The sequence below is a fragment of the Littorina saxatilis genome, linkage group LG5 (genome assembly GCF_037325665.1).
Source record: "Littorina saxatilis isolate snail1 linkage group LG5, US_GU_Lsax_2.0, whole genome shotgun sequence".
NCBI lineage: Eukaryota > Metazoa > Mollusca > Gastropoda > Littorinimorpha > Littorinidae > Littorina > Littorina saxatilis.
In genome coordinates, this window is record NC_090249.1 from 27,829,498 (window position 1) to 27,854,465 (window position 24,968).

Below are 24,968 nucleotides of genomic sequence, written 5' to 3' on the forward strand. Positions count from 1 at the left end.
TCTTGACAGGGCTCAGCTGCTGCGCCAGGCGCACGCACAGAGCGACCGTAAACAAGGGAATCCCCCCCCCCCCCCCCCCCCCGCTAGCTATCGGGGAGGCTGTCCCATGCCTGTGAATACGGCAGTACGACAAAAATTGCCGGACCGAGAGCTATCAAACTTCGAAGCGCCTCTCGTACAACAAGCAGTCGTAACGTCTTGAATACGCTCCCTGGCCTGCACCTCCGGTCTTATCAGTTAGAGAGCAAAATCGGCAACAGATGTGTACGACAGAAGCATGCATTGACTGCTCGTTATATTCGTGATTCATTGCAGGTTCTGTTCCGGTATTGTGTTGGGTTATTGTTTTGTAACAGCAGAATTTGTAATGATTTGGAGAGATTCTAAGTTTTCAGAGAATTAATGCTGACGGTTTTAGATTTTATTTTTAGAAAGGTAGTAATTAGCTTTGTCTTGTTTTAAATTGTGGTTTTTTTTGAGAACCCGAGTGTAAAAATCAAGGAACAAATTATGCTCAATCAAAAGAAAGTTGAACAACGACATGAGAACAAAAGAGTAGCTCTCGACAACTGCGAATTATGTGTTTCTTAACATGCAATGTACGAAAAAAGGACCAAATCGAAAAATAGATCGATTACCTTCTTGTAGTTTTAGAGCTAATCAAGCAACTGAAATCATCTTTCGAAGAAGGTGGAATTTCATTTTAAAATAAAGCTAAGTAAAAATATGGTAGGGCTTTTAATCAGGATGGTTTTCTGGACCTTCGTGTTGAGACTGGAAGTCTGTCAAACTACCGGCAGTGATGCATTCAGGCTTATCAAGGTATGTCTGGTCTTTACAAATAATATTATCGAATAATATTGTGGTACGTTCCTAATTGTGATTTTCCATGTTGTTTTTCGTTACATTTTGCCGGGGAAGTGTGTCCGTGTTTTGTGTGTGTGTGTGTGTGTGTGTGTGTGTGTGTGTGTGTGTCACAGTGTGTATTTGTGTGTGTATGTGTGTGTGTTTGAGTGCGTGCGTGCGTGCGAGTGTGTGTGTGTGTGTGAGTGTGTGTGTGTGTGTGTGTGTGTGGTTGTGTGTGTGTGTGTTTGTGTTTGTTTGCGTGTGTGTGCGTGTGTGTGTGTGTGTATGTGTGTGTGTGTGTGTGTGTGTGTGTGTGTGTGTGTATGTGTACACAAATTATAGAGCTTTGTCCAACACAGTTAATGAAAGAAATCGCTTATATAGACAACCACAAGAAATGCGCTTAGAAATCTTACTTACGCACAGACATGACATACTATAAAGAATAAATGATTCAAGGTACTGAAATAAATGTACTGACATGTGGTTGATTTTAATGTATTCCTCAGGATGTCTTGAAGCTGCGCTCAGTCCTTGCCACCGTGAACCCGGATGATGGCTGGAGTGTGGAGGTCAACCTGACCTTCTTCCCCATCAACATCATTTCGCTGTTTGAACGAGAGCAGCGCTTCACCGTCAGTGGCTGGTTTCACGTCACGTGGTATGACCCGCATCTACGATGGTCGCCCCCCAAATACGGAAGTGAGTCTTTGTTGTGTGGTGAGTATGTAATAACATGGTTTATCTAGAAATACTTGCATGGTGACAATTGATGAGATGTTAAAAAATATTCGAACTCCTTATCAATACTTCCAAAGCCGGGCAGAGGACTTACATCATCTTTCGCTGTGCTCGTCATCGATGTCGCGTTTCATAAACTTCTGAAAACAGGAAGCTCTTGGTATCAGAATTGATAAGTTTCTCCATCATCGTTAGTAGAAGACTACTCGTGGTTGTTGATTCATGGTTGATGGGTGGGTGTATTTGGCTTCTTGACTGACTTCTAATTGCCTGTATTTATGTCTTTGTTTGCAGACATCCACCGTGTGTACGTGAACGATGACCAGGTGTGGAAGCCTGACCTGACCATCATCAACGGCGCGGACAGCTTGCAGAGTGTGTCCGGCTTCTCCTCCGAGCTGACCCTGTCCAGTGACGGACGGCTGGAGTGGTCCCCAGGCAACGTCTTCGTGGCTACCTGCAGGATGGACCTCACCCGCTTTCCTTTCGACAGCCAGGACTGCTCCTTTCAGGTTGATCGACGCTACTTTCAACTTGTTTCTTTCATTTGTGGTGTAGGTTTATTCTTTTGTTTTATTTTTGTATGATTTTGTTTCCTGTTTGTTTGTCTTGGTTAGTAGTTTCACGTGATCTTGCAGCCATATTTCCACCATGTCTTCTTGTTCAGTCGATCTTTAGTTCTTACTGATGGTCTGATGGTTTGTTCGTCGGTTTTCTGTTTATTGCTTCAATTGTGAGAAGTTTGACGTGATATTGCGGCAGCATTCCCTGACTCTTCTTGTTCGTGCACATGTCGCCTGTGCATTGACAAGATCGGGTCATATCCAAACGAACCGTTCAGCAAACTTTGAGTCAGTATTTAGGGGACAGATAAAACTCGAAATATTTTTTTTCGTTCTGCGTATTTCAGCTATCGACATGGATCTACACATCGGAGACCGTGCAGCTCGTCCCTACTTCAAACCCTATCCGCGCAGACAACTGGCACGAGAACTCCGAGTGGATGCTCGAGAGCATGGACGTGGAAGTGTACAACCACACGAGTGACGGTCAACTCTATCCCTATGTTGAGTACCACTTCTACTTGAAGCGACGCTCCGCGTTCTACATCCTCAAGTTCCTGGCCCCCATCGTCATACTGTCTGTCGTCAACGCCTTCGTCTTCTGTGTGCCGCCTGAGTCCGGAGAAAAGGTTATAACGACAATGGTGATCGTAGGTGGTGGTGGGAGTGGTGGTGTTGGGGATGGGGGTGTTGGGGATGGGGGTGTTGGTTGTGGTAGTGGTGTAGACGACGACCACGAACACGACGAAGAGGGGGCCCGGTAGCTCAGTTGGTAGAGCACTGGACTTGTGATCGAAAGGTCGCAGGTTCGAATTCGGGCCGGGACGGACACGGGTCAACTTTATGTGCAGACCCAGAGACGGAAGCCATGTCCCACCCCCGTGTCATCACAATGGCACGTAAAAGACCTTGGTCATTCTGCCATAAGTGCAGGTGGCTGAATACACCTAAACACGCAGACACCTGGGTAGCGCGACTCCGTTGCTGCTAGCTTTCCACTGGGAGGAAGCGACCCGAATTTCCCAGCGATGGGACAATAAAGTAATGAAAATGAAAATGAAAATGAAAAAAAGAAAAAGATGATGATGATGATGATGATGATGATGATGATGATGATGATAAGCAGGAGGAGGAGGAGGAGGAGGAGGAAGGGGAGAAGAGAAAGAAGAAGAAGAAGAAGAAAAGTAGGAGGACGAGATGAATGATGAAGATATTGAGAGGAGGAAAAGAATGACGGCGGATGATGGTTGAAGTCACGATGATTCTGACAACGATGAAGATGATGGCAACAATTTATAAATGACGATGATTTAGAAAATGATGATAATGGATGGAAAAATGGATCATCTTCTAGTTAGTAGTAGCTGTCATAGCTAGGGAGTAAAGTAACTGATATAAAATTCTCAATATTGACTGCAGTAAGTTGACGCCCGTGGCGGCGTTGTTCTTCAAACCAACGATAATTATGACGCCGACAAGAGAAACTCAAGCGGACAATTTATATAGAACAACATCCACTAAACTTAACGACTCTGTCCACAGGTGTCCCGCGCCAAACCGAAAAAAAAATCAAGCGGACAATTTACAGAAGAGAACATCCACTAAACTTAAATGTTTCTGTCTCCACAGGTGTCCCCCGCCACACCGACAAGAAAAATCAAGCTGACAATTTACATAGAATAACATCCACTAAACTTAACGACTCTGTCCACAGGTGTCCCTCGCAACACCGACAAGAGAAATCAAGCTGACAATTTACAGAGTAGAACATCCACTAAGCTTAATGATTCTGTCCACAGGTGTCCCTCGCCGTGTCCACCATGCTCAGCCTGACGGTGTTCCTGGCCTATCTGACCGACATCACTCCCCCCAACTCGGACACCGTGCCTGAAGTGGCCATCTTCGTCTTTCTGCACCTCACGCTGGGGGCGTGTGGCGTCGTCTGCAACATCCTGCTGCTCAAGCTGCACTTCTATCGCATCCAGCAGTCGCAGAGGCGTCGTCGCAAGCTGACAGAAAGATTGTGGACGTCCTCGGTAGAGGAAGCAGAGAACCCGCACATGAAGAACACCATGGAGAGCTTCTGGTCGTCTGATTTGGACGAAGACGTAGAGGACGAAAAGGAGGAGGAGGTGGCGGCGAAGAAGGTGGAAGAGGAGGAGGGGGAGAGACCACAGGGGGCGGAGAATGAAGCGTCTGTGAGGGGTCCGAGCTTTATCAGCGGTCGTTTCTGTAGCAGAGATTCCTCTCCGCCCAATAGGTCCCGATCTGCAGACAGACCTGGCTTTCTCAATGGCCGTTTCTCCAACAAGAAAGAATCTCAGGGTGATGAATCCGAATCTCTCCCCGGATCAAATTTCGTCAATCGTCACATGTATGGTAGAGTGACCTCCAGACCAGATGAGGCCAGATCTGCAGGTGGACCCAGCTGTTCATCTCGTGGCCTCTTCGGCCAGAAGACATCTCGGTCTGATACATCGAGATCTGTGGACGGATCCAGTTTTCTGGACGGTTGTTGCTTCAGCAAGAAATCCTCTCAGCCTGATGAATACAGATCTGAGGACGAGCCGAACATTACTAACGGTTCTTTTTCGGAGAGAAAAACCTCTCTACCAAGTAGAGATCACACAATCCACATGGGGGCGCCCTCTGTGAAGTTCTCGCCATCAACAAGGGACAGGTTCTCCACTTCTTTTGAGAACAGAGTTAGACGCAAAAGGAGAAAGTGTCAGAGGGAGCGCAATAACAACAAGACGGAAGAGAAGCTAGGCCACATGGGTCTGAGACACCACACAGGCACATACAATCTCCATGCGTGCGCCAAAGAGTTCGCTGTGAAGAGTTATGATCTTGATTGTCTCGGTAACGTCTGTTTTGCTGTGTTCCTGCTTCTGTCTGTGCTGGTGTCTGCTGTCTTCTTTCTTAAAAACATTTGAACAGCGTGAGAGTGTACAACGTGTTAAAAGAACACATTAATTTTAATGAAAAAGTAAAACCCACGTTTTATACAAACCAGTAAACGTACGGACTATTTTTGCGTGATATTCCTTAAAAGGTGGTGACGTATGCGTCGTCAAAGTTTGCGACACATGTAACTTTCCCAAATTCATAAGGTAAACTTTGCTCTATGGCTTAACATCTTTGTCTGTCTTTCCTTTCTACGTTTCATAGTTGTGTGCACTGCAAAGTCTGCCGTATGTGTCGGTTGTAATAAGCGGGTAAGAATGCTGCATGAATGGCATCACACAAGCCAGACGACAGTAACGTTTGTATCGTTTTGAGACACTCTTGGCAAGATTGTAGCGCTTGTATCATGAAGAGGTCCCAGTTATTAACTGTCGGACGTCGCCACGTGCCAGTGTACATAATGACAGTTGCTTTGGTTTTTGTGTGTGTTACCCTTCAACATATTTGGCTAATGCTGACCGATTCAATCTTGTTTCCATTCTCATAATGAGTTTTAAACTATTGAACATTATTCGTGTTAAAAAATATACCTAAGACGCAACACAGGATGTTAAAAGGAGTTCTCCCGATCATTCTGTGAGCAAATCACGAATAGGAAGAAAGAATGGCCAAAGGATATGAAGAGAGTTATGACGTGGAATAAAAAGAACAACAATCATCAGAAGAATAAATTTGACGAAGAATGAAACAAGCGTTAGTTATTTTTGTTTATTGCTGTATATGTACATAATGTGTACACAAATGTATCGTGTGTCTGATTTTATAAACAGATATGCAATGCATATGATCTATTGATTAACAAGCAAAGAGTACATGTATGATATGCATTCCAAAAACAAAACAGTATTATATGTATTCAAAAGAAGAAACCAAGGAGAGATGATATTCAAAAACAAAGACAAACAAACAACAACCACAACCACACACACACATTAAATCAACAAACTGCATACCAGTCAAGAAAACAACACCCTGATAATACAAAATGCCTAAAGCGAATGATTCTAAACTGAAAGTGACTAGTTTAAGACTCGGTCACAACAGAAACACGATCAGTCCGGTTTGGGAGACCCATAAATATCGACATACATGTAACTGATCCTTCAGTACATTCTCTTTCTCGCTCTCCGACGAAAGAACACTCGGTTTGAACTACAGTGTATAGTGACAAAGACAAAAGTGTTGTATGTTAAAGATAACTTCCCTCCGGCATAAACCATCTTGTAAATGACACCTGATTTGCCAATTCTTTTAATTGGAATAAGAGCATCATTTCTCTCGCAAAAATCTACAGCCGGGTTGCTTTGTGTGCAGAATAGGATTTTTGGCTGAATTAAACTCGTAACTGATACATACCAGTGTTAATCTGCAGAACGGTTTCAGAAAACAATTCCCACTCTGAAAAGGAAGCATCCAGACTGTTGATTTTTGGTATGTTTACAAGTGGAAGGATGCTCATAGAGTCCACGTACAAACCTGGACAGATCTGTGGTGGTTGGCATGATCGTTTAAACGAGAAGAAAGGCACATGCATCTTTCAACATAGTCATTGCTTTTAATGATTTTTGCAGTAAGATGCCGACATCGTAAAAGAAAGACAAAAAAGCGTGTATGTACATGATGCATTATGTATCAAAAAGGTGAACAGCTGATAATGGGAATGATGTTGATGGTTACTTTCACAGCTGTTGGCAATTATCCGGCTCTGTGAAGGAAGTCTTCGGTGCACGTTCTATCCCAATAAAGCGCGTGTGATAATCTATTTCCATGTCCCGGTTCGGAGATTGTTATCGACCGTCGGGATAATGAATGTGATGTGGATAGGTGAGATGGGGTTGGCTAACTCGATTTATTTTACCAATGTGAAAAAATTAGCACTTACATCACCCATTTGACTGTTCATGAATCGTTTCCTTCTCTGTCTATGTAGGCCTATTTCTGGTTTTTTTTCTGGTACACAAGTGCATGAGGACGACCATTCTTTTCATCTTTTAATTGTACCCTTTTGTGCGATGTGAGTTCATGGGATTACACTATTTTAAGTTGCATTTTTGGAATTATATTTGATGACAATCCCCACACACACGCATGGAAGCACAGACAGACAGACAGACAGACAGACAGACAGACAGACAGACACACACGCACACACACACACACACACACACATTACGACCCATATCTATCTTCACAAAGCTTTTACTTTGCTTTGAAGGCAAAAAACATCGAACGAACGCCATGAGAACTGAATACAATTTCTCCCTCACGATTTGATGTCTCCGCAGATTGTCCCTAATGCACACCTGTAGACGTTCAGTTTTCAACGACCTTACACGTCTGTCACGTTTTAAAGTCAAATGAACGACCTAAAACGGTCAATTACTGCTAACTGACTAACCACACCACGATCCACTCTCGCAGTCACACAAAAAAGTTAGAAACAACAAAAGTATAAGTTCTAGACGTCTGTTTATATACACTAACTCTCCACCTCCCTCTTCTCGTGAAGCCAAAAGTGTTTTTACGACCAAGTCGTAAAGCAATAATAACTGACAAAAGCCAGTTAGAGTTTATGAAATAATAAGAACACGCTGAACCGTGTAAAGTTAGAAAACACTTAGCTGTTCTGTAAAAAGTCTTAGTCTGTACAGGCGTTAACACTCCACGTTGTCACAACTCAAAGTTCTTCATAAAGGGTTATAAAGATGACAAGGTGGGGGGCGTTTACGCATGGGTGCACTCAACTCTCAGTGTAGCCAGGGTCCATTCGATGAAACAGTGGCGCAGTGGTGTAGGCCTATACAGGTGAAAGTTGTAGCAACACCAGTAACAGCCGTAGAACAGCAACCGTACAGCAAAGGACAGCAACAGTGTAGCCCGTCTTCAACAGCAAACAGGTAGCAGCCAGGTAGCAAACGTCCAGCGGCAAACGTACAGCAACACCTCCAGCAAGTCTCCAGCAGCAAGCTGAAACAAGAGCAATTGGTGCAGTGACCATGCCAACAATCCTCCTTTTTACCACCTTTAAACATATCTAACTTCCCCCTTCAGCGAGCACGAGGTACCTGCAAGGATAGCCTTTTAATAACAACTCAAGACATTTTCTCCGCCTCTCCATATCTGCAAAAACCATATACAGATTACAATTTAGCGTTATAATGAGCAAGTTATACGCTATCATGGAGAAACAAAACAGAGTTTACATTTCACAGACATTGACCGGTCACCAGCGTAAAGTAACGGCTAATTACCTCAACAGCTCGTAAAACGTAGCTCTCCCAAGCAAACCGCTTGAATATTTGGCTCCCGCTTGTCAGCGAAAGTATGTCACAATAGCCAAATCCCTCACGTCCTAAGCCTTCTGCGTTCTGCACTGACGCCAGAAGCCCGTTGGTCGACCTAAACCAGTCTTGCAACGCGTTGGAATCCTCCAAATCTTAGTCACGGAAACTCAGACCTTGTCGTCTGTGAAGCTTGTAGCGAAAAGAAAGAAAGCCGGGGAAAAGAAAAAACATGTGATCTCCCTGACCAATCACTGGTCGCCTACCAAACACACCTATAGCATGCTTGGAACACGTGTTCTAAACGGTGAGCGAAATCACCCGATACCCACACGGTTTTCACGTGAATTTCGTGCTCTCAGCCAAAACTTTTTCGCAATGCGGTATGGCAGCACAGGCGCATTACATTGCAATTTGGGAAAGGCGCCCAACAAAGAGTTTCTTTCCCACTCGTGTCACTGAAATCGTGACAACGTCAAGTGAACTCAAAACAGCGATATATATGTAAAAGGGAAGACTCTGAATGACAAGTGGAGGAAAAAGTTGATTCTGTACTCGTTCACTATTTTGTCCAAGCCAAATATCATCAGATCCTTCGTTGCTTGGCTGCAGGCATTCGCCCGTTGTAATTATAGTTTCGTTCAAACAAAACGCAACCGTAGCGCAGCAACAGTTCCAAAAGCAATCAGTATATGGTAATAAAATAACAGTTCTAAATGAAACTTGCTGGATGAACATGTTAAGCCTATTTACTAGTTAACACATAAGCTGAGAGTTAAAAAAGAACAAAAACGTGCATTTACATGCTGAAGTCGTGAAAGGATAACATGTAAATCTATACAAACCATCACTACCCGAGGCAATGTCATCATTACCAGGAAAATAATTTGAGATATAAAGGCACAACTGATTGAAGGGTACACGAAGTATGTATATTCAAGAGAAAGACAGATGCGGTGGGAAAACAAACACAAAACAACCACACGGCACACATTTTGCGTAAAGCAGTTGAGATCCCAATGTTTATGAAAGTTTCTGGGTTTCGTGTAAACAGATACGTTTGAGATCCAGGTGTTGTAGTTTGGGGCTCACTGAAATCTTGATAAAGAGGGTTTTAAAAGGGGGAAAATCTTAAAGGGGGGGGGGGGGTAAATTAAAAAAAAAAGGAATTGTCGGGGTTTCTCGAAGAGGTCACTTTGGAACGTTTCCAGTCAAACGCCTTTTTGGAGGAATTTGAAACAATCAGATTCTAGGCGCATGGACACTACAACCTACCATACACGTTTGCACCGCCCCCCCCCCCACACACACACACACACAAACAATAGGAAAGCGCGACGTCACCTTAATGGACGCACAGACAAAACAGACATCTGAAATCAAACACACACACACACACACACACACACAGACGCGCGCTCGCGCATCAGTACAGCACAGACTGTGACCAACACTGACACACAGTGAGACACACACACACACAGACTGACCGTGGCACACACACACACACACACACCGTGACACATACTCACACACACTGTGACACACGTGACACACACACACACACACACACACACACACACATTCCTCAGCTTCCGAAGTTATTCCCCTTGTTTTCCATTTGAAGAAACAACTTTTATCTATCTCCTGCGTTCTGGTATCTCTGGTTCTGGCCGCATGTCAGTGTCAATGTAACCTGGACCCGATTTCAGACAAATACAATTACGCATTTATTTAATGTTGTCCGTGTTGTTATACAAGCTGTTATAGAAAGAAATGGTGTTGCTTTTGCCTGTGCTGCTGTTGTTGAAGTTCAAGCTCAGTCATTGTCGCCTATTTTACTGAGTGTGTCGGTAATATCCAGCATTGACAGACGTGCCTTTTAAACTTGTTTTACACGAGGTAAAAAATAACCAAATAAGTTGACCAAATGTACAACAGAATAAGAGTACAATACTTACATTTACTTATGATTTTATAAAATGGAAAATATGCATTGAACGTGACATTGTCAATCTGAGAAGACGAAAATACCATTTAATTATTAAATTGTAAGCTTTAGTGACGAGATCACAGGAGCTTGTATCAAAGCGCCGGTGTAACACGAAATTTTTACTCCACGAAAAATTTACTCCGGAGTAAATATTTCGTACGAAATTCTTACTCCGAGTACACTTTTCGTACGAGAAAAGAACTCCCCAAGGCAAGAAAAAATGACTCCCTCCACGAAATTTTTACTCCCCATTTTTTTTACTTCCAGTAAAAATCTCGTACGCAAAAATGGGATGCGGGAGAAGGGATAATGCCAATAAGTGATCTCGCGCACACGAATGTCGCGCTACCCTCCTTCCACCCCTTCCACCACCAAGACTAACAGGGGACAAGGGAGTAAAAATTTCGTACACCTGGCATGGGAAATTAAATTGCTTGTGTTAGGGTGAAGTAATTTATTCGTTATTTATTCGTCAGGGGAGTAACATTTTTGTACGAAATGTTTACTCGGAACTCACCTGTCTTGGGGAGTAATTTTCTCGTGTAATGGGGGAGTGCTTTTTTCGTAAAGGGAGTAACTTTTTCGTACGAAATGTTTACTCCGGAGTAAAAATCTCGTGGGAGTAATTTTCTCGTGTTACACCGGTCGATCGAAGTATCCTACTCCTTTATGCATAAATAGATCCCTGCGCCTTGAGTCCGAGTCTGGAGATACGCGCGCGATATAAGATTTCATATAACAGCAAGGGCGGATCAATTCACTTTGGAGGGGGGGGGGTTACAAAATGACTGCGAAGATACAAGTTGACGGCGCCGAAGGCGCCTAAGCCTCTAGGGGGGTCCGGGGGCATGCCCCCCCCCCCCCCCCCCCGGAATTGTTTTTTTATCCAAAGAAGCAAAATAGAGCTATCTTGTGCATTCTGAGCCAATAAATTACCTCTTTTTTGGGGGGGTGGGGGGGGTTACGTAACCCTTGTAACCCCCCCCCCCCCCAGATCCGCCCTTGTAACATAACACTCCTTTATGCTTACTGTAGTCAGTATTACTACTATACGCAAAGAGGCTGCTTCTAGCCTCTTTGCCATTCGCTTTGACTGATAAGCTGTGGAGGGATAAGAGTGGCCGAGTGGTAAAGTGCACTTGCCTCGGAAGCGAGAGGTTGCGAGTTCGTCCCTGCGCGGGGCGTAAACAATTTTCGGCTTCCCCCTTTCCTAGCCCAGGTGGTGGGTTCAAGTGCTAGTCTTTCAAATGAGACGAAAAACCGAGGTCCCTTCGTGTACACTACATTGGGGTGTGCACGTTAAAGATCCCACGATTGACAAAAGGGTCTTTCCTGGCAAAAATGTATAGGCATAGATAAAAAAAATTCCACCAAATACCCGTGTGACTTGGAATAAGTAGAGGGCCCCAAAGGGGGGGTATCATCACGGAATACACATCTAGTATGTTTTAGTAGTTTTAGTCGTTCTTTAACCACTGTGATGTGTTGGAAGAGTTTATTTTTATGTGCTGTTTTAGAGGTACATTTTATCAGTATGGAACATGTTCAGTTCTTACAGTAGTTGATAGTGGGTGGGGGGGAGGGGGGGATCCTATCTTATTCTGCGTACTTTTATTGTGGTTCCGATAGCTCTTAGAGTTTCATAGTTCTCACCATGTCTGTATAGTGTATGTATTAGTTACTGTGATACCAAATTGTCTTACCCATGTATGTATGATGCTATGCGCCAGTGATGTATGAATGCTATTTATTTTTGTTTTTATCACACAGCAAGCTGCTTTCCTCGTGTATTTTTTATGTTCATTCATGTATTGTACACTTGGCAATAAATTATCTATCTATCTATCTATCTATCACGGGAAGGGAAATTTTAGCTTTCACGATCACAGTTACCTTGATTTTTGTTTTCACGATCACAAACACCTTGACGAATAAAGGATCATAGAGTGATACAGCTGTGAAAAATGTACGTTGAAAATAAAATGCTTTGAAATAATGCCCATCACGATCACGAAAACAAATGACGATCACGATCACGAGACTTGATTTTTTTGTCATCACGGATCACGGGCAAAGTCCCATCACGATCACAGAAATTGAAATTTCGGCAATCACGGTCACAGAAAGGTCAACAAACGCCAATCACGATCACGATTTTAAACCCTTTGGGGCCCTCTAAGTAAATAAGTAAAGTAAGGCCGTGAAACTGAAGTAAATATTCGCCGTACTCCTTGAGATTTACTGGCCGATGTGAATGCGTGATATATTGTGTAAAAAATTCCATCTCACACGGCAGAAATTAATATGTAAAGCGCTTAGAGAACGTCAAGCGCTATATAAATCTCCCATATAAATAAATAAATAAAGCTCCTGAAAATCTAGTAAAGTGTGCGGGAATAAGAGAGACAACTCTTCCATTATATATGCAGGAGGAATAACTCTAATGAAAAGCATCAACCCAACTTCCGGCATTATGCGTCAACTTGTATTCATTGCGATGTTGCAATCTAGTGTCCCTGTTTAGTTTGAATTAAGAAACAGTCTACAAGATGTTCGGTAAAATAACGAAGCAGGAGCCAGCGAATGCTCCTAAAAGAAAAGGAGCCGAGCTAATGAACCAGGTAAGCTTTGCGTTTTTCTCTTAAACAGGCCAGACAACAGAAACAGAAACGAAAATTGTCAAGAAGCGTTGGCATTTTTTGTAGACACTCCACAGCTTTACAACATCACGAGATTATGACTGACTGCTGTGGAAACAGTCAGTTTTATAATGTGTTCAGTGGTTGTGCACTTCAGAGCAAGTCGTGAATGTTTGACCAGAGTTTCACCACATGTGCAACTGCGACGGAAGCGTTTTGTTTGTTTGTTTGTTTGTTTGCTTAACGCCCAGCCGACCACGAAGGGCCATATCAGGGCGGTGCTGCTTTGACATATAACGTGCGCCACTCACAAGACAGAAGTCGCAGCACAGGCTTCATGTCTCACCCAGTCACATTATTCTGACACCGGACCAACCAGTCCTACTCCTAGATTGCCAATTTTAAAGTCTTAGGTATGACCCGGCCGGGGTTCGAACCCATGACCTCCCGATCACGGGGCGGACGCCTTACCACTAGGCCAACCGTGCTGGTGACGGAAGCATTATTTGAAATATTTATTCATGTATTGATCTTTTCGCGGAACGCACTGATTGCGCAGCAGTTCGAATCAAATCATTAGAAATGTCAAAGCGTAGAGTATGTTTTGTTCCCCAAAAATAAACGAAGTGGATTCACAGCGCGCAGCGCGTTGTGCAGCGTTGCGATTTACAATGCGCGGCGCTACGAGGAGCGCTGCGATTCACGACGCGCGATGTATTCTGCCAATACATTTCCTTCACAATCGCAAAGTTTACAACAGCTACATCTATCTGATCTATTTGAGAAATAAAACTGTCAATAAAACGAAAAACAGAGCTCCATTCTCTCTCTCTCACTCTTTCAACTGAATTCACCATATATCGCTGCGCCGATGTAAAAACGTGCCTACCTCTGCTGAACAATCCTCATTGCGGTCAATGCGCCTGTGCCAATACAAAATGCGACCCTTTGACCGATCGAACCATGGGTTAGGGTTCGGGTTAGGGTTAGGGTTAGGTTGTTCACGACCTGATTAATCTCCCCATGTTAGCGCATGCGCATTGACCGCAATGAGAAGGATTGTTCAGGCAGAGTTTTCCGAGTTCGTGACACCGGCCTTGAATACTTGGCAGTCATATCACTACATGTCATTGCAATGGCTTCTACTATATGGAAAGGAGCTGAGTTTTTAAACTGGGATGACGTTTTTAAACAATTATCCGAGTACAGTGCCGCGGAACTGTTAATCGGTGTCACACCAGTTAACACTTCAGCAGCCATTTTGGAATTCGTGCTTGCGCAGATCGTTTTTTCAGTGTTTTTTTTTCCCGGTTAATTTGAACGCGTATATTCAGTCTGCAGAAAGTGCAATTTTGTAGTCTTGTAGCCCTGAAGTTGCTTTTGAGTGTCCAAAGAAAGAGTGTAAAATGTTGCTGTCAATCATGCATACATGTACAAAAATAAAGCGCGTCAACAATCTGCGCTGGTGAGAGCAATAGCCGCGCTCTGGGAATCGCTGCGCTGCACAACGCGCCGCGCTGCACAGCACGCCGCGCTCTGTGAATCGCTTGCCAAAAATAAAGGGTTCAATTGGATGGGCTAGTGTGTGACTGTGAGAGGGGGGGGGGGGGGGGGGTGGAGGGGACTTAGAGAGGAGGGGGGAATACATCTTTGATCATTTTATATTCTATGAGTATGAACTATGATTATGAAGTATGAACACATAACTTTAGGGTATGCTGCGGCTGATTTTAGCCAACATCAAACGTAGAATTGATATGCTGACCTGCTACAATTGAACTGTTCCTATTGGTATTATAACTATTATAAGACAAGGAAGATATATATATGTATGTGTTAATCAACTTAAAAGGAGGAGCATGCACAGTTCTGTTTTCTTTTTTTTTCATGGATCTAATCTGGTTGTTGAGTTGAATCAAAAACATTGAGCACACAGACATTAAAAGCTGTTCACCTTGTAAGAATGTAACATTATGACTTCAACTTCAAGTACAACTACAAGTGAAGTTGTAAATGAATAAATATAAAAGCACAAATTGACTAGATATATATGATTAATCATTTAATGCAACATCAAAGTAAAAAATAAAAAATAAAAAGACCTGAATGTATCAATTGAAAACTGTATCCGTTCCTTCATTTGATGTCAGAGGCCAACTAAAACTATTAAGACTACAGTACAAAAGAGTGCACGCATGTGCATGTTTGGTTGTGAAAAGTTAAATCTAAAGAGAACAACAACAGGCACAAGAAATACATTGACATTAAACACTGTATAAAATAAAGTTTTACTGGTGAAGAAATTTGCGCAGATGGGGTTTGGGATGCCAACTAACATGGAGGACATGGAGGCGATGGTGTACGGAGATGATGATGACGATGATCTGGAAGCAGAACTGGCTGCTCTCACCGGGGGAGAGTCATCACCTACCAAGAAGTCATCACCCCCTAAAAAAGGTGAGAGCTCTCATGAGATTGTGGCATTGCAATTGAAGAAAAATTAACTCATTCAAAATCCAGGCTTGAGATATAATATCTTTACAAGGAAGAGGAAAAATCTTTGTGGGCAATAATTGAGAAAGAAATATGGTGATGCACTCAAAATGCATGAAGAATTGTAAATTTGTGTTAAATTTACTGTTTTGTATTATATTCTCAGCTTCAAATTCATTGAAAATACTTTAAGATTTAGTTTCAGACTTGAGTGTTCTTTTTAAACACTGCTTTCATGTATTTGTTAGAATACTGTTTCATAGTTTTCGGCTATAATAGTAGTAGTAGGAAATGTTCAAAATACACTCAACAGTAAGAGCTAAGTACATGTAGAACCAGTCTCCTGGCATCTAAGATAATAAGTTGCATTAAATAAACAGGCAAATCCCAGCCTGAAGAGAAGATAATCATGGTAAGCTCATAATTATGTCCCTTATTCCCCAAGGCTCTATTTTTGTTATAACGCCACATGACACTTGCACAGTTGCAGCTCCAGTTGGCAAGTTGGACATCGAGCAGATGGCGGCATACGATATGATGGATCTGGACGAGGATGTGTCTGACACTGAAGACCCTGATCTTCTGGTGAGTTGGTTTTAAAGGTTTTTTTTCATTTTTTTCTGGCAGTTTAAGCTGTTGAATCCACATTTGATTGACACTATGCACATGGAAAATAGTTCAAATTGATATTGATATGGTACACATAATGATTAGGTAACAGTGATAATTGATGGTGCTGACATCAAGCCTGTTTTGAGCTGAGAATGGATTTTAAATGATACAATTTGGGTTAAACTGTAAGCCTAGAAAAGATTGAAACACAGAATGAGTTCAACATTTAGATGTTTGTCATTTTGTCACTCTTACAGGCAGAGTTAGCGGAGTTAGATGACAACGACAATCTGCAACCAACCCCCACCCCTCCTCCTCCACAGAGATCTCCAGCTCCTGCTCCCTCCCCTTCCAACCAACAATATCCCCCTGCCTTCAGCCCCACCTTTTCTCAGGCCCCCCAACAGTCCCCTCAGGCCCCCCAACGGTCCCCCCAGGCCTCCCCCGGTCCCTCCCCTTCTCAGGCCAGCCAGGGAGGAGAGGCAGTCACTGTCGTCCAGGATAGAATGGTTATGTATCAAAGTGCCTTGCAAAACGCCAAGCAGCTCGGGGACAGTTCCAAGGCCAGGCGGTTAGACCGAGGGCTCAAGGTGAGTTGTCTAGTGGATATTAACGATTCGCTTTGTGTGGTGTATTTGTTTTGGACACACACACACGCACATACTCAGACACACACACACACATTCTGACACACGCACCCATACAGACACTCACACACAGACATACTCACACACACACGCACACATACACATAAATACACACATACACACACACACACACACTCTCACTCACACACCAAGTACGTGCAGTGGCATAATGTGGTCTCTTGCCTAAGAAGATGCGTGTGTACGCTCAGACAACATGCCTTTCCTTAGTTATCTTAATCGAAGTTTGTTGAATATTTTAATTGGAATCGTCTCTTTGACACTGACAGACACTGACAGACACACTACGCAAGGCCAAGGCAGGTAAACCCATCACAGATGAGGACATGCCACCCCCTGTTGCCATGGGAACATCTACAATCGCCCCTGCCCCTGGACCATCCTCCTCTGTCTCTACGCCCAGTCCTACACATGCACCATCATCATCATCAGGTATTCTACTTCTTCTTTCTTTTAGCATGGGGTTGGTTGAAGGTGGGGGAATGACACTGCTTGTTTCGATAAAAAAAAGTGTTTAATTTGTATGGAGAAAGTGATTATTACCTTATTAAGATTATATTTTACAGACCTTGATGATCCTGAATCAATTTTATTAGCAAAAACAGAAAATAATGGAACTGAATGTCTGTTTTCACAGTACAGTATATTCTTTGATTCAGTGTATATGGGGGGTGGGGGGGGGGGGGGGGGGGGGGCAGGGAAGAATTGTACAATTGTTTTCTTTGTGACTGCTTTTCTTTTCTTTTAAAAAAAAATCTGATTTGTGCTTGGTTGTGTGTATGTTTTCAGTGGACGGACCAGGTCCCTCCGTCCTCCCTCCAGCCCAGACGGGCCCCTCCCACACCCAGCCTGGGCCCAGCACTTCTTCTGCACCTGGTAACATTTCTTCACTCTACTTCCAAGGCATATTATCTCATAGATGAAGCCTGATTTTCAAGGGTTGTGGAATCAGATTTCAGACGATTCAAAGTTATCAAAACAAAAAGAAAACACAAACAGCAACCAATTTTGGTAAATTCTTTATCAAATTTTCGTTACTCAGTTGCTGACTTCATCAACGTTATTTCAGATGATGAAGAAATGCTGCCCAAACGCAAAGGATGTATGTATTTGACCATACTCTGCTTTTCACTCATGCCTTAAATTTTAAAAAATAACACTAACTAGATGACTGCCTGCAGATCGGCCCAGAAGCTGTATGAATGTTGAAAACAGTCAACTATGAAGGTATCACTATCAGACTTTAATGTTTGAGGCAGAGACACACCAACATGTTCTCCGAAGAGGGGACAGAAGAAATCTTCAAGTTTAGATGTTTTTATCTTGAGCTGTTCCCATGCATGCTTTACAGTCTATTGGATAATATATATATATATATATATAGAGAGAGAGAAATTTATAATGAGAGCGCTGCAAAAAATGCCAAAATGTGCACTCAATCGCTTGTACTTTCGAAAAAAAAGTTAAATATAGATTGACGTCAAAAGCGAGAATGCGGAAAAATTACGTCATGAGCAAGGGAGGTCATCCTTTACTCTGTGTGTCTCCGCCGCTTATATTCCAACGTGGAATTTTGAAAGCAGCAAGCACACTAGAGGTAATGGAAGAGGTGGGGGGAGGGGGTAAGAATTAGATCTACAGAGAACTCTTCACAGACATATATTTATTTACTTGTACTTTTGTGATGATTTAGGTTGGAAATGGTATGAGAATCTGAATCAAACAAGGCACAGTCGGCTTTGGCCTTGAATGATTTTACCCTGTTAGGTGTGATGACCTTATCGGGTAGGAAGATTTATACAGGACTTTGGGCTGTGAATTTTTTTATATACATGTGGTCTATCATTTCAGAGGGCAAAATGTGACATACCCTAGAGACTCGTTATCTTAATCAAATGAGGCCACATTCAGATTTTGCTTTGAATGAGTTTACACTGTTACTGTTAGCTGTGCATGCTGACTTTAAGGGGTAGGAAGATCTAATCCAGAACTATGGGCTGTGAACAAAAAGTTTAAATATGTGGTCTTTGATTTCAGAGGGCAAGATGCGACATACCCTAGAGAGTCGCAAAGAGCAGTACCGTCATGCTGCTCTGGCTGCAAAGCAAGGGGGGGACATGGCCACTGCATCAAAATACGCAAAGATTGCCAAGGTCAGTGAGAACCTCTTTTGAGATTGTGTGCATGTTAATTGCGCTAAATGCAGAGAGCTAGTAGGTTTTGGTGTGATGTTTCTATTACTACAATCAGTACATAAAGCAGTTCTGGTTTAGTTCTTTGTTTGTTTTTACATAGTTTTGTTGAGGGGGTCACGGGTTTGAGTGGGGCAGACCTGTTTACCCTTACGATTTTGGAGTAATTTATTACGATTTTCTGCAAAAAATACGCCATTCCGCTAACCGTGTCAAGACTACGATTTTCATTAAAAAAATTTTCATTCACATGTTTGGCATTGTTTTTTTCAATGGCAAAATGGGGTGAAAAAGCACAGGACTGACCAGAGATCATGTCTGTCTGATGAGACGCTGGAGAACTTTCTAGTGGTGAAGTCTCGCCCTCACTCATTCGGCAAGCGCAAGTACAGTAGAGAAGCGCTTGACACACTGAAAAAGGCCTACTACGAGCAAAAGAAAAAGAATCAGTGATGCATGTGCTTTTGATGTGATCTTCTTTGAAATTATGATGACTACAAAAATTGACTGATGTGTTTTGTTTGTGAATGATGGATATATGTGCATGATTGCGTTTCGCAGACACAGTTGTCATGTGCGTTGTAATTGGCGACGAATGTTGGATGATTACTATTTTTGTGCCAGGATTACTATTTTTGGGACTGAGCATTACTCCAAAACACTTATGGGGGTAAACAGGTCTGGTGGGGGTTAGGGGATGTTAATTAAGATATGTTCACATGTACTCATAGTGTGTATATATTTTATTTATTCTTTTGCATTAGAGATGGAGACAGTGAAGGAGTGTTAACATGTTTATTCTGTTCAACTTTTCCTATGCTTTCATGTGCGCCACAAAATACAATTCTGAACAAGGATGATACATTTCCAAAGTGCATCTTTCGTTCTTCCAAGCACGACCACATCACCCCTCTTCTTCAAACCCTACACTGGCTGCCTGTTCAACAATTCAGTTCAAGATCTCCACACTCTGCCTTAGAAACTTTGATCTATCGTCCCCTAGCTATCTCTCTGACCTTCTTGATGTCTACTCCCCCTCTCGCTCCCTAAGATCTTCCGCAGACACCCGCCGTTTTAGGATACCACCAGCACGCACCAAAACATATGGCCAGCGCACCTTCTCTTACCAGGCCCCATCCACCTGGAACCAACTCCCGCACTCACTCAGGCACTCCACATCTATGCAGTCATTCAAAACCTCACTCAAAACACACCTCTTCTCTCACTAGTCTGTTAATGACCACCCATCCCCCTCTCCTGCTGGTCCTTAATCTGTCTCCTTCTCTCTCCTTCTTCTTCCCTTTCCAGCTCTATTCTTCTTCTCTCAACTAACTTTATGTATCCAATAATTTATTTAGTTATTTATGACTGTTTTTCCGTCTTCAGAATCAGGCATGGGAATTGTCCGCCGAACGGCGGATTTCCGCCGAATTTTTTTTTTGTTCCGCCGAAAATGCAAAAGTGTCCGCCGAAAAAATAAAGGGGGGAGGCACACAAAAAAAGCACCGGTTACTTTGGCCTTTGCGCAAAAGCCCGCGAAAACTTTCCGTACTTTGTTCACGCACTGCTACCGCCCGCCTCAGTTATTGAACTTTTATGTCTTGAAAGTAAACCAGATTGCACAGATTGTGTTACAAGTTACATTTTCCTGTTTGTCTCAAGAAGATCAATTTTTTTACAAATTTAAACCATATAATACATGTATATATTTTTTTTCTTCAAAAAAGAAAAAATTGGTACATTTTTGTACTAAAAACTCTGATTCTAAAAACAGAATTTAATGGCAAACTTGGAGCTCAGATGTCACCAGATTGCACCATCTGGGTTCTTTGGAGAAATTTTTTTTCCGGGGGGGCATGCCCCCGGACCCCCCTAGTAAGGCTAGGCGCTTCGCGCCGTCGACTTGACGCTTCGCGTCTTCAGTTATAAATTTTCCGCCTTTTATACAATTTTCAATTCCCATGCCTGCAGAATGCATGTGCCTGTAGTTGGTATGAGTGAGTGCGTCGCGTTCTCGCTGTGCGTCTGTCTGCGAGTGTATGAGTCCGAGTGTCTTGGTCCGTGTCGATTTGTGTTTCGTATAATGTTCACTATGTATTGTATATTTTGTAAGCGCCTAGGGCTATATTTAGATTAGGCGCACAAATGTTCATAATAATAATAATAATACTTGTTTAGTTTTGAGACTTATAATTAAAGTATACTTTATTTCTCTTTTACGTGCAGCAATTTGATACAGTGTTACATGCACTGGAAGAAGGCAAGCCGATCGATTTGTCGAACATGCCTCCTCCTCTTCCTGGGGTGCCAGGTAAGATTTGTTATATATTTCAGTTTAGCAACTAGTCAAAAAGAAAAAAAGAAAAGAAAGAGAAGAAACAGACACACACACACATTTGTATGTGCACATGCAGGGGAGTAATATCATGAGTTTTCTTTCACTGAAATCACTGTTGTGTTGTACAACCAATATTGAGCCAAGACTAGTTAGAACTACTGATTAGATTTAGTTAATGTTAGTATTCTATCTGATCAACATAATCAGATCAAAATTGAAAGGTAGCTTTGGAATGGGTAGTACTGGTAGTATCCTTTTATTTGTCAATTAAATAGACTGTCAGATTGAAAGCTTAGTGTTCAGTGTAATACCCAGCGTTGATGATGATTCGAGATCTGGTTTGTGGTGAAGGTGGAGGAGGATCAAGCAGTAACTTCAAACTAAAATAAAGTACTGAAAATCACACAATATGAATATCTCAGGTCTGTTTTATTAGTATACTTCAGTGAGTCATTGTAGCTGTAAGTTTTCCTTTTGGGAGACAGAGTATAATTTCAGTAAGATTCATGCATGCATATTTATCATTATGACTTAGCTGCGGCTTCTCAAACTGCTCGTCAACCAGTGCCTGAGGTCAGAGTTCAGAGGTCAACCAACCAAGGCGCTGGCGGGAAAGATGCACAACCAGAAGAACCTTCAGAGTTACCCCCTGAACCCACAGAAGAAGGTTTGTAGAATGAAGAATCTAGGAGGGGGAGGTGTTGTCTCTGCATGATCGTCTCTTGCTCAGTCTTCCGACTCTTTCAGAACTCTTTTCATTTGCTGTTTTTTTGAGAAATGTACTTTTTCTCTCTTGTCTTTCTTTTATTTACTGATTTAAGAATTGTATTTCGTAAATATCATCTTACTGATATGACTGTAGTGAAAGTTTTCAGAAGGGAATTCAACTGGTTTGTTGTTGATGCAATGCTGATAGTGTGAGTGTTTTCCAGAGGCAAAGAAGTTGTTCCAAGCACCTGATGCTCCAAAGACTGTGATGGAGGCGCTGACTCAGCGTCTGGAGAAGTACAAGAGTACCGAGAACAGCGCAAAGGAAGCAGGGGAGAGCGGCAAGGCTCGCAGAATGGGCAGGATTGTGAAGGTACACATTGCAAGGTGTTGCTGGGCTTGTACACATCATTTTCAATTTTGTGTTTTTTTGGTATGTTTTACTGTTTTTTTCTGACTATCGTTTTGTTTGTTGTGTCATTTTTGAGGGAAATATAACTGCATTATGATGGGTAAATTTAGATGAAAATAGACAAAAGGTGTCATTTATGTAAATGTATACTCTCATGGAAGGTGCTTCACATCACAGGTACAGTGGAACCCCCCAATGTTTGTTCGTTCATGGGCTGCAACTCCCACGGCTTTTACGTGTATGACCGTTTTTACCCCGCCATTTAGGCAGCCATATGCCGCTTTCGGAGGAAGCATGCTGGGTATTTTCGTGTTTCTATAACCCACCGAACTCGGACATGGATTACAGGATCTTTTTCGTGCGCACTTGGTCTTGTGCTTGCGTGTACACACGGGGGTGTTTGGACACCGAGGAGAGTCTGCACACAAAGTTGACTGAGAAATAAATCTCTCGCAGAACGTGGGGACGAACTCATGCTGACAGCGGCCAACTGGATACAAATCCAGCACGCTACCGACTGAGCTACATCCCCGCCCACCCCCCAATGTCAGACTTCCTCCATTTTTATACCTATTTTTTTCATATTTTCTTTTTATAACCCCTCTAATTTATGTTTTTCAGCAATATGAGAGTGCCGTCAAGGATTACAGAGCCGGCAAGCCAGTTGACTTTTTAGAACTACCCACACCTCCAGGTAAGATACTGCTGTGTACACAAATCATGGTCAATTAAATGTTTTCATAGCTTATGATGATTTATTTCTGTGTCTGTGTGTTTGTCTGACCCCCCGCGGGTTAGGGGGAAGAATTTACCCGATGCTCCCCAGCATGTCGTAAGAGGCGACTAACGGATTCTGTTTCTCCTTTTACCCTTGTTAAGTGTTTCTTGTATAGAATATAGTCAATGTTTGTAAAGATTTTAGTCAAGCAGTATGTAAGAAATGTTAAGTCCTTTGTACTGGAAACTTGCATTCTCCCAGTAAGGTAATATATTTTACTACGTTGCAAGCCCCTGGAGCAATTTTTTGATTAGTGCTTTTGTGAACAAGAAACAACAAGTGGCTCTATCCCATCTCCCCCCCTTTCCCCGTCGCGATATAACCGTTGTGGTTGAAAACGACGTTAAACACCAAATAAAGAAAGAAAGAAAGTGTTTGTCTGTTGGCCAGTCTGTCGGTATGTGTGCACTGTTGATATTTATTTCCCCTCCTATTAAGTTTGCTTTAAGAGGTTAAAAGTAAACAAAAAGTATAAGTGTGTTTGAATATTTGTGTATGTATGCATGTCTGCATGTGTGTGTGTGTGCATAAGTGTGTGTGCATATATGTGTGTTTGTTTGACATTCACTTGGTACACTCAAGCATCTGCTCTGCTGTTTAATCAGATGATGCCTTGCATTAACTAACAACTAACACACTGAACAGTGTACCTTTGTTTAAGACTTCCTAAAATCTGAGAAACGTAGGCATTAAAAGACAGGAAGTCTTAGAATGGAGGTAAATTTAGTGCCTCTGAACAAAAAATTTTTAGAAAATGAGGTCTTACAGTAGTGGGAGTCTTACAGTAGTGGGAGTATTACAGTAGTGGGAGTCTTACAGTAGTGGGAGTCTACAGTAGTGGGAGTCTTACAGTAGTGGGAGTCTTACAGTGGAGGGTCTTAAAACAAATTCCACTGTATAACTTTTCCTTTCACCATCTTTCCAGGATTCGGACCAATACCTGTGTCCTCCGGCCCACCACCTAGGGCTTCTCCATCTCCCCAGAAACCACAGCAGACACCACAGTCCGCTTCCCCGGCTGCTGCTGGTGCTGCTAGAGCATTAGTGTCTCCACCGCAGCCAGCTCCAAGAACACAAGCACCTTCACCTCAAAGTACTGCAGGGGCTGCTGCTGGTGCCCATGCCAAGACTGCCATCTCTCGCGCTGCTAGTAAGTTTATGTATGCAGGTATCGTGTTAGCCAGACATTTCTGGTAGTTTCGACCGTAAAGTTTGCAGAAGCTCTGACAGTAACTGCACTTGCTTCTGCTGGTGCTAAGGCTGGCTTAGTGCTGGGGAATTCAGTGTAATGTCATGATACAGAAGAAATTGTCAAGAACAGAATTGCTGCTGCTGCTGGTAAATTCTGTCTGTACAGAGAGTCTTTGTTGAAATCCCAGAAACTTCTTTTTTTTCTTTTTTTGTGTGTGTGTGAACATGTCATTTGTAGTATGATTTCTCTTTGTCTTGGACTTGATTGAATTCACCGGGATCACTTTTGTGTTGCTAATGACAACAGTTTCATATAATATACAGCAGGAGACAACAGATAATGGGAAGAGACTACTTTATCATTGAACTTTATGTTTGACCCTCAAACATTTACGTTCAAATGCACAAAGATTGCTCCATTTAGTTTTTTCTTCAGGACCCCCCTCCCCCCACCAGCACAGATTTGATCTTTGTTTACTTTATTTCTGTGTCGACCTGTGTTCCATCTCTGTTAGTGTTCACTGGTAGCATTGTGTCATATTTTTATTT

At 42.6% G+C, this 24,968-nt stretch overlaps 2 protein-coding genes across 5 annotated transcripts in view; both read left to right on the plus strand.

Annotated features, from left to right (window-relative positions):
• The first annotated feature begins 329 nt into the window (after positions 1 to 329).
• On the plus strand, positions 330 to 5,800 carry LOC138966745 (neuronal acetylcholine receptor subunit beta-3-like). The gene is made up of 5 exons (XM_070339071.1): positions 330 to 822; positions 1,356 to 1,548; positions 1,882 to 2,099; positions 2,498 to 2,779; positions 3,950 to 5,800. Exons 1-5 carry the CDS (start codon positions 727 to 729, stop codon positions 5,084 to 5,086), a joined length of 1,926 nt encoding a protein of 641 aa, XP_070195172.1. The 5' UTR covers positions 330 to 726; the 3' UTR covers positions 5,087 to 5,800.
• Positions 5,801 to 12,848: 7,048 nt separating this feature from the next.
• LOC138966746 (coiled-coil and C2 domain-containing protein 1-like) overlaps positions 12,849 to 24,968 on the plus strand; it is a 35,488-nt gene continuing 23,368 nt past the window's right edge. For all 4 annotated transcript variants that reach the window (XM_070339072.1, XM_070339073.1, XM_070339075.1 and 1 more), the window contains exons 1-12: positions 12,849 to 13,012; positions 15,343 to 15,487; positions 16,008 to 16,108; positions 16,393 to 16,725; positions 17,070 to 17,232; positions 17,590 to 17,676; positions 18,838 to 18,953; positions 21,219 to 21,303; positions 21,866 to 21,997; positions 22,263 to 22,411; positions 23,072 to 23,144; positions 24,154 to 24,378. In XM_070339072.1, the coding sequence (XP_070195173.1) occupies positions 12,941 to 13,012; positions 15,343 to 15,487; positions 16,008 to 16,108; positions 16,393 to 16,725; positions 17,070 to 17,232; positions 17,590 to 17,676; positions 18,838 to 18,953; positions 21,219 to 21,303; positions 21,866 to 21,997; positions 22,263 to 22,411; positions 23,072 to 23,144; positions 24,154 to 24,378 (1,681 nt within the window). In that variant the 5' untranslated portion in view covers positions 12,849 to 12,940. The remainder of the gene's footprint in view (positions 13,013 to 15,342; positions 15,488 to 16,007; positions 16,109 to 16,392; positions 16,726 to 17,069; positions 17,233 to 17,589; positions 17,677 to 18,837; positions 18,954 to 21,218; positions 21,304 to 21,865; positions 21,998 to 22,262; positions 22,412 to 23,071; positions 23,145 to 24,153; positions 24,379 to 24,968) is intronic.